This window comes from Gnatocerus cornutus, chromosome 7 (genome assembly GCF_029298725.1).
Source record: "Gnatocerus cornutus isolate USDA-ARS CGAHR chromosome 7, icGnaCorn1.1, whole genome shotgun sequence".
Lineage (NCBI taxonomy): Eukaryota > Metazoa > Arthropoda > Insecta > Coleoptera > Tenebrionidae > Gnatocerus > Gnatocerus cornutus.
In genome coordinates, this window is record NC_142239.1 from 19,024,499 (window position 1) to 19,037,088 (window position 12,590).

At 35.5% G+C, this 12,590-nt stretch overlaps 1 protein-coding gene across 3 annotated transcripts in view; it reads right to left on the minus strand.

Moving 5' to 3' along the window:
• Window positions 1-12,590, minus strand: part of LOC148172137 (uncharacterized) — a 168,163-nt gene that overhangs the window by 40,903 nt on the left and 114,670 nt on the right. The window contains exons 1-2 of one of the 3 annotated variants that reach the window (XM_088041279.1): window positions 7,974-8,214; window positions 2,386-2,431 (exon numbers count right to left, since the gene is read on the minus strand). The exons of the other annotated variants lie outside the window; for them this stretch is intronic. Coding sequence (XP_087897405.1) covers window positions 2,386-2,431; window positions 7,974-8,030 — 103 coding nt within the window. The 5' untranslated portion in view covers window positions 8,031-8,214. Of the gene's footprint in view, window positions 1-2,385; window positions 2,432-7,973; window positions 8,215-12,590 lie in introns of those variants that run through there. 3 annotated transcript variants of the gene reach the window in all.

Genomic DNA, 12,590 nt, shown 5'->3' on the forward strand with positions numbered 1-12,590 from the left:
TTGGGTTGCATTTAACATTGTCAGGGGCGTAAAGTTATATGAATCACCCTGTATTACCTCATTCTCTTTCAGCTCAAGAGTTCAACCATGACTAAAATCCACATGTCGAGTAATCTACTAGAAGTATTTCCTTCTTCATCAACAGGAAGTACAATTTTTAATCGCTAAACTAGCGTGGAAATGGTAGATTTCGCACCAAAAAATATTTCATTTTATCATTTTTTTGAGCCGGTGCATTTAGAGTTACATTAAAGCACTGTTTTTTAATATATTTTTTTTAATTGCTTGTCTAAACTATGAAATATGTCCAATAATAAACGTCATTTGATGACAGTTGTTACTTGAATGACATTTCATCAACATAGCCGTCCTACAAAATAGCCCTAAATGGAAGCAAATTGTTTTAAAAAGGAAGAAAATACAAATAAAAACACATTTAGGATAATTTTAGGAGAATGCATTTAGGTCGGCACCTCTGAAACAAAGTGATTTGATGGATTTGACACTTTATAATTGGAAAGACGTTTGTCCGAGTGTGTTATTCAATGAAATGAGAATATTGAAAGCGACGTGGAAACTGTGGGAGTTCAATTTGTGCAACAAGCAGAAGATTCAACACATGCAGTGCAATTAGTTTGAGGTTATATTTGATGTGCTGATGTGAAGTTGCGAAATGGTACAGTTTTACACACTGGATGAGGTTGGACAACGTAACAACCATTTCGCACGAGTTGAAAACAAGATTTTTTCTACAATCGCCACAAAATGTAAAGATAAATACATACATACTTCAATTGACAGTTCAGATAATTATTTTTTGGCAGTCGGAGCGAATATGTGTAAAATATCAGGAAAATCGATAAATAATCTATAAATAAGGGTACAAAGCGATTGTTTACTTACAATTTCAATGTCTGGCAAAGTGACAAAAACTTTTTCGACCTCTAAAATTGTGTAGCACACTTTTCCGTTGCACACATAAGAACCACTAACCCTACTTTTGCGGCTTCAGTGCGGAAAGGCTGCGGCAGTGCAGCAAAAAAGTTCGATTATACTGGCTCACAACACTAAAAGATTATTTACACAAGTTCAAGATTATTTATCCACCTTAACGTCACATTAAAAATTATTTTTTTAGTGGCGCCATCTGTTAGTTGCAAGTGGCGTTGGCAAATTGTCAAATGTGTCAATTCATCACTTTTAATTCGGTTTTAGAGAGTTTATCGTCCAAAAAGCTTCTTTCAAATCTCGCACTAAGAGAATTTTACGTCTCTCCAGCAAATGGCGCCTTCGTCTGCAGCTCGCGGCAAACATTGCAATATTTACAGTTGCTCAAATGTAAATAACTATTTTTCGCCTCTATTTCAAAATCACCCTGTATAGCAATTGTAGAAAAAAACATTTTGTTCTGTGTTTTTGGGTTACACATTTAAGAATATTTATGGAATTAATTTAGGTTGGCACCTCTGCTGTTAGTTTGAGGTTATGTTTCTTGTCTTTATGTCTTTCGTGCCGTTTTGACTTTTATAATACAATGTAAGTAGTAAACTTTACTTCCAAAAATAAAATATTCCGTCTTTTTCGGTTTGACAGTTTTGTCATTTAGCGCTGAGTAACAAAGTTAATACCAACATGCAATTGATAACATCACTAGAACAAAAACCGAAAAGGCAGAATAAAAATCATGTACAGTATTCTAGCGAATCTCTCAATCGAAAAGGCGAGACTGGAGTAAGACCGCCGCGTCGACATAGCGGTTTCCAGCATGTACGCCCGCCTTAAGCGTTTTTGAGCGTCAAACAACGCGGAAACAATCTCCCGTTCGCCGGAATGAATAGATCGCATATAAAAGTGTTCGCATGTGGGAGTGAAGTATACACACATCCACTTCTTGTCGAGTTGTTGGGACGTTTTCCTCGCGGCTGTATGTTCGACGTGAACGAAACCCTGTTACTAACAGTGTTTACAGCGGGTAACACAATACACCCTTGGTGACGTCACAACCGAAATGTTGCCGAAGGGCAGCAAGTCACCGTTAAAAGCGGTACTAAAACGCGTGCCAGCCGCAAGAGGTTATTGTGTCAATTACGAGACTTGGGAGTTTTAAATTGTGATACAATATTGGGAACGATCTGGAGCGGAAATTGCTTTGACCGGGTTAAGGGATCAATTTTTGCACAAGACGTCTTTAGGGAGATGAAAGGGGGAATGCGCGCCATCTTGGGGATTTTCAGGCTCCTGGACACGCGCCTTTAAATACAATGTCCGAGCAGGGAGTAATGTTACTATTTGCTTATGGTAATCGAGACTTTATAAGCCCCCTGCAGAGCAAACGGACGATCTATATGGCTTCATTCGCAAGCGAAAATTATCACTAGAAATTACCTGCAACTGGTGACAGTTTCCTCATGACGCACCATCGTGACTTCCACTGTGAACGAAGAAATTTATGGTCAAGTTAATAGAGACAGAGCTTCCAGAGCCACTGCTGATAAAACTCTCAAAGCTGCTTTGAGTCAAACGATCGGTTTTTCATCCGCGATATTTTAATTGCCATGGCCAAAGGCCGTGTTATTTCAACCGCTCCCGATGACGAATCATCGACTGATAACAGGTACGATAACTGTCGCCAACTCAAAACGATTTTTCGATGGAAATTGGAGCATTTTCTATAAATCAGAGACGTTTTTACTTTTATGTACTTCCGCAACAACCGCCGCCAACGGCTCAACGGCTATTAATTTATACATTCGCCGCCCCCACTCAGCTCCTTAATGGAAATCTGTAGCTTATATATAATTCAACGGCAACTTCACTACCATTGATTAATCTTCCATGGAAAGCGAATCCTCCATCTCGTGGTTTCCAGTTTCGAGAATAGGATAGTTGGCAAAGTAAATATGTCGAAACGAAACTGCGGAATTGAAAATCCAAGTCCGACAGCTCGTTAAGAGCTTTTCAAGCGAAAAAATTAAAGTTATGAGCCCTCAGGAATTTGAAAATTGTTTTGATCTACAGATACAGAAACATTTTGGCAGTCGATAAAGCCGGCTTCCCTCGCCCTCCGTCTTTCACTTTCGATCATTTCTTTCCCAGAATAAACGGTTTTAAAGCATTGAAAAGTTCGAGGCCACATGGTGTTGTAGCAGAGAACCGCCCCGAAACGGTCGACCACCCTTATAATTTATCGTGAACCTAACTACCGCCCTTTTCCTCCAACCGCACTACAGCTAAAATAACACGAGAAAAAAATCGTCTGAATCTTCCCTTCTTCGTCTCGGATTACCGGGATTTATTATTCAAAAGGAAATCGGTCAACGTACGACGGAAAGTTTTAGGTATTTTACAATTATAATGTTGGCGCGATAAATGACCTGACCCTCACAATAGTTCCGATTTGAATTTCTAATCGGAATTATGAGCCGACGACTTCCAAGGATTTTTTCATGTTATTTCAGCTTCTCTTTAATCCGCGCCGCCATTTCGCCTCCTTCAATATTCATTCATCGGTCTTTCGTTCAGATTTGGAATTATAAACACCGAGAAATATAAAGAAATCTCCAATTTAGTGAAAACGGGGTTGAGTCCCTCGCTTCCAACCTTCAATACTTCTTTCAAATACTTAATGGGTTCGACTTTCCAAAGTTTTTGCATAATATTGAATTTCGGGACGACGACGAAAAAGGGATATTAATTAAATCACCATGCAATTTGCTCGCGAGAACTTTGTGAGCCGAGATAGTATCGAGTTATTTTTATTTCTCTTGCGAGATGGAGGACTACACTTCCTAATTGTCATATTTCAAAGTGTTTGCTTTTCTGATTAGCAATAAAAGATTTGCCAAAGAAACTCACAAGATGATAATGTTCAAAGAAAAAGGGTGACACCTTGTACAACGTAAATACCCTAAATCAACAAACGAATCAAAGTATGCATTAAAAGAAGCCGCCACGATTCTCACTTTTGAGTAAATATACTTGCACCTGTTTTATCGTATTTTTTTAGCTGTAATTGTTAAACAGTTAAACACAGTAAATTAGAACGAACGAGAGGGAATTTTCATGACGTGGATAATTTGAGACGATTTCTTGATAAGTTACCGGTAATTAGGTTGCTGACACGTCGACACAAACAAAAACTTTTCAGTTATTTTAGGATGACTCCAACGGGGAAATTAAATTACTTGCTATGAATTTATTTAATGAAATTAGTTAATATTCCATATATTTCATTAGGGGAGGAATTCTGAGGTAGTTTCAGGAGAAACCAAGTTAATTACGCGTTCACTGTCACAGATAAATAATGCAAAATTTGACAGGAGCGCGTCACTGCTAAAAGGAAGTTAAAAATAACGCAACGACTAAATTAAGATAAAAAAATCGTAAAACTCGCGGGTTTTAGAAAGTTATCTTGATTTTGATAACATGCAACAAGGTACTGGAGAAGTAGGAAGTCGTTTTGCTCGTTTTTTTGTTATATTGCTTACATTTTATTTTCTTGGAAACTTACAAAGTTGTGAAATTGTTCAGGACCTCATTGGGAAGACAATTAAATTAGCTCTGCAACGAACTATCGCGACAGTTAATAATACATAGGTCATATATTTTTGAAGACTATTATGTGGATTTTTAATTAAAATGCATTATTGAAGAGACGGAGATCTTGCATTTTTGATCAAACCAGCCCGTAGCTGTAATCAAATTTTTAATAACGGGAACTAAAATTTCGATAGCGCTATACATAAAATGCTTGTTTTTTTAGCTTCGATTTAGAACTTGTTTAAAACAATTCAGGTTGCAAAAATGTCCACCCAACATCAAAAATTCGAAAATTTTCGTCGTGTAATTTTTAACTGTACGACTGAGCTTTCGTTCACAAGGTCTAACCACATATAGTAGAGTGCAAAATAGAAAGGTAACAGCAATAAAACTGCGCGTTTTCGTTTGATGTCGCCATTGACGTGGATTCTAGGAAGGGTTTTTTACTATTCTGGAGTGATTAAGAGTTTTTTTTGAACCGCACGCCACTGCTGTAAAAATTCATCAAGTTGAAAATGTCCACTTTGACAGTTACATCATCATTTAAGGTTGGAATTTTGATGAACTAACTTTGGAAAGTTTAAGATAACAAGGTTGGCATCATTGTCCCTCCACAATTTGACACAAAAATTGCGGTAACAAACAAATTTAATTCCGACAGATTCACAAACTCAACTCATATAACACCGCCGCCTTGCATCATTTGCAATAGGAACGAATTACACGATAAAAATTTAAAAATTTTTGACCTTAGGTGGAAATTTGCAACCTAAATCAACTGACAAGTCAGCGCGTCAAAACATTAGCACGTGATCATTCAACTTCACGTAGCAGCAACTTGCGTAAACTTGTATCAAATTATTATTATACTTATGTGTCTTTTATAAATAAGCAATATCACGTTTCTTCAGGTGCAGTTGCTACAAGCATTTTTTTAGTATTTTTTTCGAAAGTAACATAGTTGGTTCTTCCCGAGTCTTCATTTTTTTTAAATTCCGCAATCTTCACTTTATTGCCTCAGACTGTCTGCAAATAGTACGAAAAGCTCAGACCGAACACATAATAATATAACTACGAAAGTCTAGAAGCCTCAGAAAAAACTGTATCTAATGTAATTATAAAAGCTCAGCCATCGGCTGAGCTTGTGCCTATAAGCCTTAGGAAAACTGTATCTAATATTACTACAAAAGCTCAGCCTTCGGCTGAGCTTGTGCCTAGAAGCCTTAGGAAAACTGTATCTAATATTACTACAAAAGCTCAGCCTTCGGCTGAGCTTGTGCCTAGAAGCCTTAGGAAAACTGTATCTAATATTACTACAAAAGCTCAGCCTTCGGCTGAGCTTGTGCCTAGAAGCCTTAGGAAAACTGTATCTAACATTACTACAAAAGCTCAGCCTTCGGCTGAGCTTGTGCCTAGAAGCCTTAGGAAAACTGTATCCAATATTACTACAAAAGCTCAGCCTTCGGCTGAGCTTGTGCCTAGAAGCCTTAGGAAAACTGTATCCAATATTACTACAAAAGCTCAGCCTTCGGCTGAGCTTGTGCCTAGAAGCCTTAGGAAAACTGTATCAAACATTACTACAAAAGCTCAGCCTTCGGCTGAGCTTGTGCCTAGAAGCCTTAGGAAAACTGTATCTAATATTACTACAAAAGCTCAGCCTTCGGCTGAGCTTGTGCCTAGAAGCCTTAGGAAAACTGTATCTAACATTACTACAAAAGCTCAGCCTTCGGCTGAGCTTGTGCCTAGAAGCCTTAGGTAAACTTTATCTAATATTACTACAAAAGCTCAGCCTTCGGCTGAGCTTGTGCCTAGAAGCCTTAGGAAAACTGTATCTAATATTACTACAAAAGCTCAGCCTTCGGCTGACCTTGTGCCTAGAAGCCTTAGGTAAACTTTATCTAATATTACTACAAAAGCTCAGCCTTCGGCTGAGCTTGTGCCTAAAAGCCACAGATAAACTGCATCTAATATGACTATAAATGCTCAGCCTTCGCCAGAGAAGTCTCAGACAAACTACATCTCACTCACATAAATACAAAAGCTCAGCGCCTTCGGCTAAGCTTGAGTCTAGAAACTTCAGACTAACAACATCTAATACAACTACAAAAGCTTCATATTAACTACATATCGTACAGCTACAAGACCAGTTTACGTCGTTTTAACAACTTTATTTATGGGAATTTCACGCTTCTTTTAGAGGAACAATAACGCCAATATTGCCATCTTAAAAACACCAAAATTCATATACATATCAAGTTTTAAACCGTAAATAATAAAATAACTGTTAAAGTGGACATATGCAACCGAAACTATTTAAAACTCCATGACTTCATAAGCGTATTGTGCAAAACAAAAACAGCAAAAGTAATCGTTCAAAAACTTCAAAACCAGACGGCAGAAACGACCTTCCACTTCTTTAGTGAAACTTTTTTGTAAATGTAAGGTAATTTTGCATAAAAAATATTCTATGAGTTGTGAGAAATCAGATAAAATGTAGATTGTGTCAACAGAAAATTTCTAGATATCATAATTTAAAAACCAGATAAGAAACTACTTTGTCGATAAACGGAAAACTTAAAAGCCCTAAAATAGTTGCTGAATTTAAAACCTCCGAAGATAACACATTTAGATGACTTGAAAAAACTGCTTGTAATCTCTGATACGAAAGATAACTTTCAGGCGGTGACATCACAAAAGGAAAAATGATAAAAAACATATCAAAATGAAGAGTGGAAGTAAACAATTTCGATAAAAATGTCCTCATAATTTTTGCTCCACGATCCAAGAGCAAAGTCTAACAACTGACGCATTTGTTTGATTAGAACGTGAACCCACAAGCAGAAAATTCCGACACTTTTTCAAGAAGGTAACCAAGGATGTAGATAATGACTGTTTAAATAACTACAAAAACCATCAACGTTTTACAATGTCTTTAAAGAAGCAAGATATTTTATTGACCACAAAGTTCGTCTAAATTTATATGATTCGGGCTCCTTTTCAATTTCCTTATCTAAATCGATCAATTTGTAGAACAATGCGAACTACTCCTCGCGATAATTAAAATTCGCTCATTGTTTTGGCGACGACTTTTCTGACTTTTACCTAATCGTGATGTCACCATTAGTTTGCGTCACTTGACACCGATATTTGCTAAAAGTCAGGTTTGTTTAACAACTCAATTCCAGAAAATTATCACGATAACACTATCACCCATTGCCCAGGTGCTCCAGCACCTAATTATTAATGCCCCATAAAAATCCAATAGAAAACCGATCATTTTACGAGCAGCCTTGGATTTCAACCTTTGTTCATTTCATAAAACATCACAAGAACCCTCCATCAAGGTTTCTATATTTTAGTACCCATTATCTATCCCGGCACCTCATGGGACCCCTCGTTTTATCAGCAGTGTCGCGATTTTTAAGGGGTTGTACCTTTTTTCCGTCCCGAAATTTCACAGTTCCTTCGATTACACAACTGGTATCAGCCATTATCACAGTTCACATGGTAAGCACAGCTCGGGATTAAAACACAACACTGAAGATGTCCCGGGAAAAGACCGAGACACGTAACTAAAACGAGCGGGTGACAACACACAGCAAACTCGAGGGTCGGAGCGCTACTGAGCTATTGCATTGTATGGTGCGCTTACCGGACGAGCATTTACGATCTTTCGGCGCTCGTCTGCGAACTGCTCGGAATTTTACCTATGCTGGTTGTGTTTTCATCTCAGAATAGGACAACTAGATGGGTTTAAACTTGACAAATTCATCTGGAATTATGCAGGAGGGGACGCGTGTCACGGGCGAAAAATTCACCTTCGCCAGGTTCAATTTTAGATGGGAGGTTTTTGGGAGCTGAGATAATTAGAAGTCATCGATTGGCCTTGCTGTGTTTGTAATTAAAAATTTGTTTTTTCTGGAGATGACACTGAGATACGCGGTCCGATAAGATTGATAAATCTTTTTTTAAATAAAGAAAATGCGGAAATGTGGAGGAATTTAAACAGAATCGTATTGAAAGTCAGAAGAAAATATCGAGAATCTAAATAGAATCGAGAGAATTTACGAAAATTCTAAGCTATTCTAACAAGAAGACAAATATGATAGAAACTGGAGAATGTTAGAAAAACACTGAGGACATAAAAAGAATCTATAAAGTTATGAAAAGTTTATAGACTCTATTCACCAGATCTAAGACAAATTCAACGAGAATTGAAGGAAAATTTAGACACCGAAAATTATAATTTTGCACAATTGTCTCGGTCGATGACTATGAAATTTGATGACGTTATTCTCTCATAACTGTTTTTTGAAAATTGTAGACCAATGAAAACTCTAAGCAGAAATTTTTAAATTTCAAAATTACCTAAAAGCTCGATGAAGTTACTACAGGTGCCACAACTCCGGTATTTCTTAGTCGATAAGTTTGAAATTTGACGAGATTGCTGTTAACCCTTCTCTAAGAATTTTAAATTTGAAAATTGTAGACAGAAAAACACAATTTTAGCAAAATTTTGAAATTTTTTCGTGTGGAAAAACTCGAGTGTGTCGTAAGAGAAATTTTACAGATTTTAAAACTTGATGACTGTGAAGAAATTTGACGGTATCCAAAAAAGTGCCGTAATTTAGATATTGCTTAGTCGATAACAATGAAATTCGGTGACGTTATTTCGTTTCAGCAATTTGATAACATTAGCAAATTTAAAAAATGTAGACCAAGAAACATTCGTTCTAAAAATTTTGAAATTTGTAGATTATCTAAAAGGTCGATGGGGTCAGCTTGGATGTCATAATTCCGGTTTTTCTTAGTCAATAATTTTGAAATTTAATAAAATTGCTCTTTCTTAACCGTTTTGTAAGAGGGTCAAATTTGAAAATTGAACAGACAATTCTATAAGCTTGAAAACTTGATCACCATGAAAAAGCTCGCCGGTATCACAAAAAGTGCCATAATTTCGGAATTTCTCAGTCGATAATTGTGAAATTTGGTGATTTTGTATGTCTTTATTCGTTTGTTATGACCGCCAAATTTTAACATATTAGATCAATAAAGACTCCTACAAATTTTGAAATTTGATTAGTGTGAAGAAACACTACACGACAAGTGCCATAATTTCGGTATTTCTCAGTCGATAAGCATGAAAAGTAGTGAGGTTATTTCTCTTGAGCTATTTATTAAGTCCACTAATTGTGCCACAACTCCGATATCTCTTAATCGACAATTTTTAAATTTGGTGTCAAATTTAATTATTGTAAACCGCAAACACTAATTCTGAAAATTTTGGATTGTAGTAAGTGGACGAGCCTGAATTTACAGCATCAAAAAAAAGTATTTGATTAAGAATTGATGATCTATCATTTTTTTTTTAATTAATCCATACAGGAAATCATGACAATTCAAGAAAAATCAAAATAAAAAGTGAATGTATTTGAACAAAACTGACGAAATCGAAATTATTTCCACGCTTTTGGCATGTCTACGTACAATAAATCGTGCAGCAGCTGAACCTTGACGATCCATGCATGAATGCAGTTTTTACGAGACACGGAAATTGGAAAGGGCAATTGCGAAGGGCCTGGATAATAGCGTGACAAAAGCAGGAATTACAAGTATGAATGTCCCTAATCACCAAAGGGCCAGAGACTTGATAAGTGATTTTCCCTAAAAATTGTTACTATCTTACTTTTATCTCGGATTTTGAGGACGCGCTAAAATCACAGTCCTTATTTGCATAGGACTGATTTATCGCACGAAACAGGAAGTTCATGCAGTAACCATCAGTCGACAAACATTTTCGAGTTTAACTATGCATACGGCTAGTTACAGGCTTTTAGAGAAACGGCCGACACAAAGGATTTCGGGTTGGAGTTTGATGGGAATTGTTTACGAAATTATTATGATGTCGGAGGCGGAAGTTTAAGAAATTGGCTTTTAGCGAACACGGAAAAGTGCTTGGAACCGAATCAAAATTTTCTGTATAACAAGGCAGTGACCACTTCGCGGTCGCGTCTTTTTTTCCTCTTTCGCACTTCCGCTCCCCAAACCGAATATTGATTTCGAATAAACATGTAAAGTGGAACCTGGAAAACGTCGAGAACAAAGAATTCGGCAAGTTGGGTTCATAGCACCAAGTGTTAATAACCACTCGCATGAAATTGCATACTGAAAGGTAATTACAGTAAAATAACATCGAAATTCTTCGGGCATTGTTGCACCCCGACCCGACCCTCATGATCATAAATATGATGTAATGAATTCTCAGCGGGAGATGAACAGCAATTTATCTGCCCGACGCAAATAAACAGATGGCGATTTTGGTCTTCGATCGAATTTTAGGCGCGCGATACTTTCTCTTGTATTCAATTTATTACACCGCGCAGTCGGGGAATCCCAAGGGAAACATTTGACGTTTTATTTTATAGGTGGATTCGAATTAGCCTGATAAGAAAATTTTAATATTATTAAAAAATCCTCGACCTCTGATCATCAACACCAAATCGTCTAAATTTTGAGTCTCAAGCTCGTTCTTCAAATGGAAAACTCTAAGATTCTCAATTCTTATTCTAAAATTTTGGAATTTAGTCCATTTAATAAACGCTTCTTAAATAGTAAATCCACCAAACTTGCTTACTTTAGTGTTAAAATTGACAAATCTACCTACAAAGTTTAATTGAAAATTTTTTTAGTTTTGAGCTCGCTCTTCAAATAGAAAATTTTAAAATTCTCAATTCTTGTCTAAAATTTTGTAATTTAGTTTACTTTATAAATGCTTCTTAGGTAATAAATCCACCAAATTTGGCTACTTTAGTGCTTAAATTAACAGATCTACAAAGTTTCATTGAGAAAATTTTGAGCTTTCAAATTAAAAATTCTAAAATTCTCAATTATTGTTCTAAAATTGTATTATTTAGTAAACTTCATAAACGCCTCTTAAATAATAAATCCACCAAACTTGGTTAATTTAGTGTTAAATTTAACAGATCTACAAAGTTTAATTGAAAAAATATTGAGCCTCAAGCGCGTTCTTCAAATGAAAAATTCTAAAGTTCTGAATACTTGTTCTAAAATTTTGTAATTAAATACACTCAATAAACGCCACTTAGATAACAAATTTACCAAATTTGGTTACTTTTGTGGTGAAATTGACAGATCTACCAAGTTTAATTAAAAAAAAAATTAAGTTTCGAGCTTGCTCGTTAAATGGAACTCTTAAATTCCCAATTCTGGTTCTAAAATTTTGTAATTTAGTACACTGAATAAATGCCTTTTATGCAATAAATCCACCAAATTTGATTACTTTGGTGTTGAAATGGAGGAATCTACAAAGTTTAATTGAGAAAATAAAAAAAAAGAAAAAATCTCAATTTCAGTTCAAAAATGTTGAAAAAATTTTGAAATTCTTGTTTTAAAATTGTGTAATTTAGTACACTTTATAAACGCCTCTTAAATAATAAATCCACCAAACCTGGCCACTTTAGTATGAAAATTTACAGATCTACAAAGTTTAATTGAAAATTTTTTTTTGTTTTGAGCTTGCTCTTCAAATAGAAAAATCTAAAATTCTCAATTTGTGTGTAAAATTTTGTAATTTAGTATATTTTATAAATGCTTCTTAGGTAATAATTCCACCGAACTTGGTTACTTTATTATTGAAATTGACATATCTATCTACAAAGTTTAATTAAAAAGAGATTAAGTTTGAAGCGCGTTCTTCAAATGAAAAATTCTAAAATTCTCAATACTTGTTCTAAAATTTTGTAATTTAGTGCACTTAATAAATGTTTCTTAAGTAACAAATTCACCAAATTTTGTTACTTTCGTGTTGAAATTAACAGATCTACCAAGTTTAATTGAAAAAAATTTAAGTTTCAAGCTCGCTCTTTAAATGGAAAACTCTTAAATTCTCAATTCTTGTTTTAAAATTTTGTATCTTAGTACACTGAATAAACACCTTTTAAACAATAAATTCACCAAATTTGGTTACTTTTGTGTTAAAATCGACGGATCTACAAAGTTTAATTGAGAAAATTGATTTTTGAGCTCGTTCT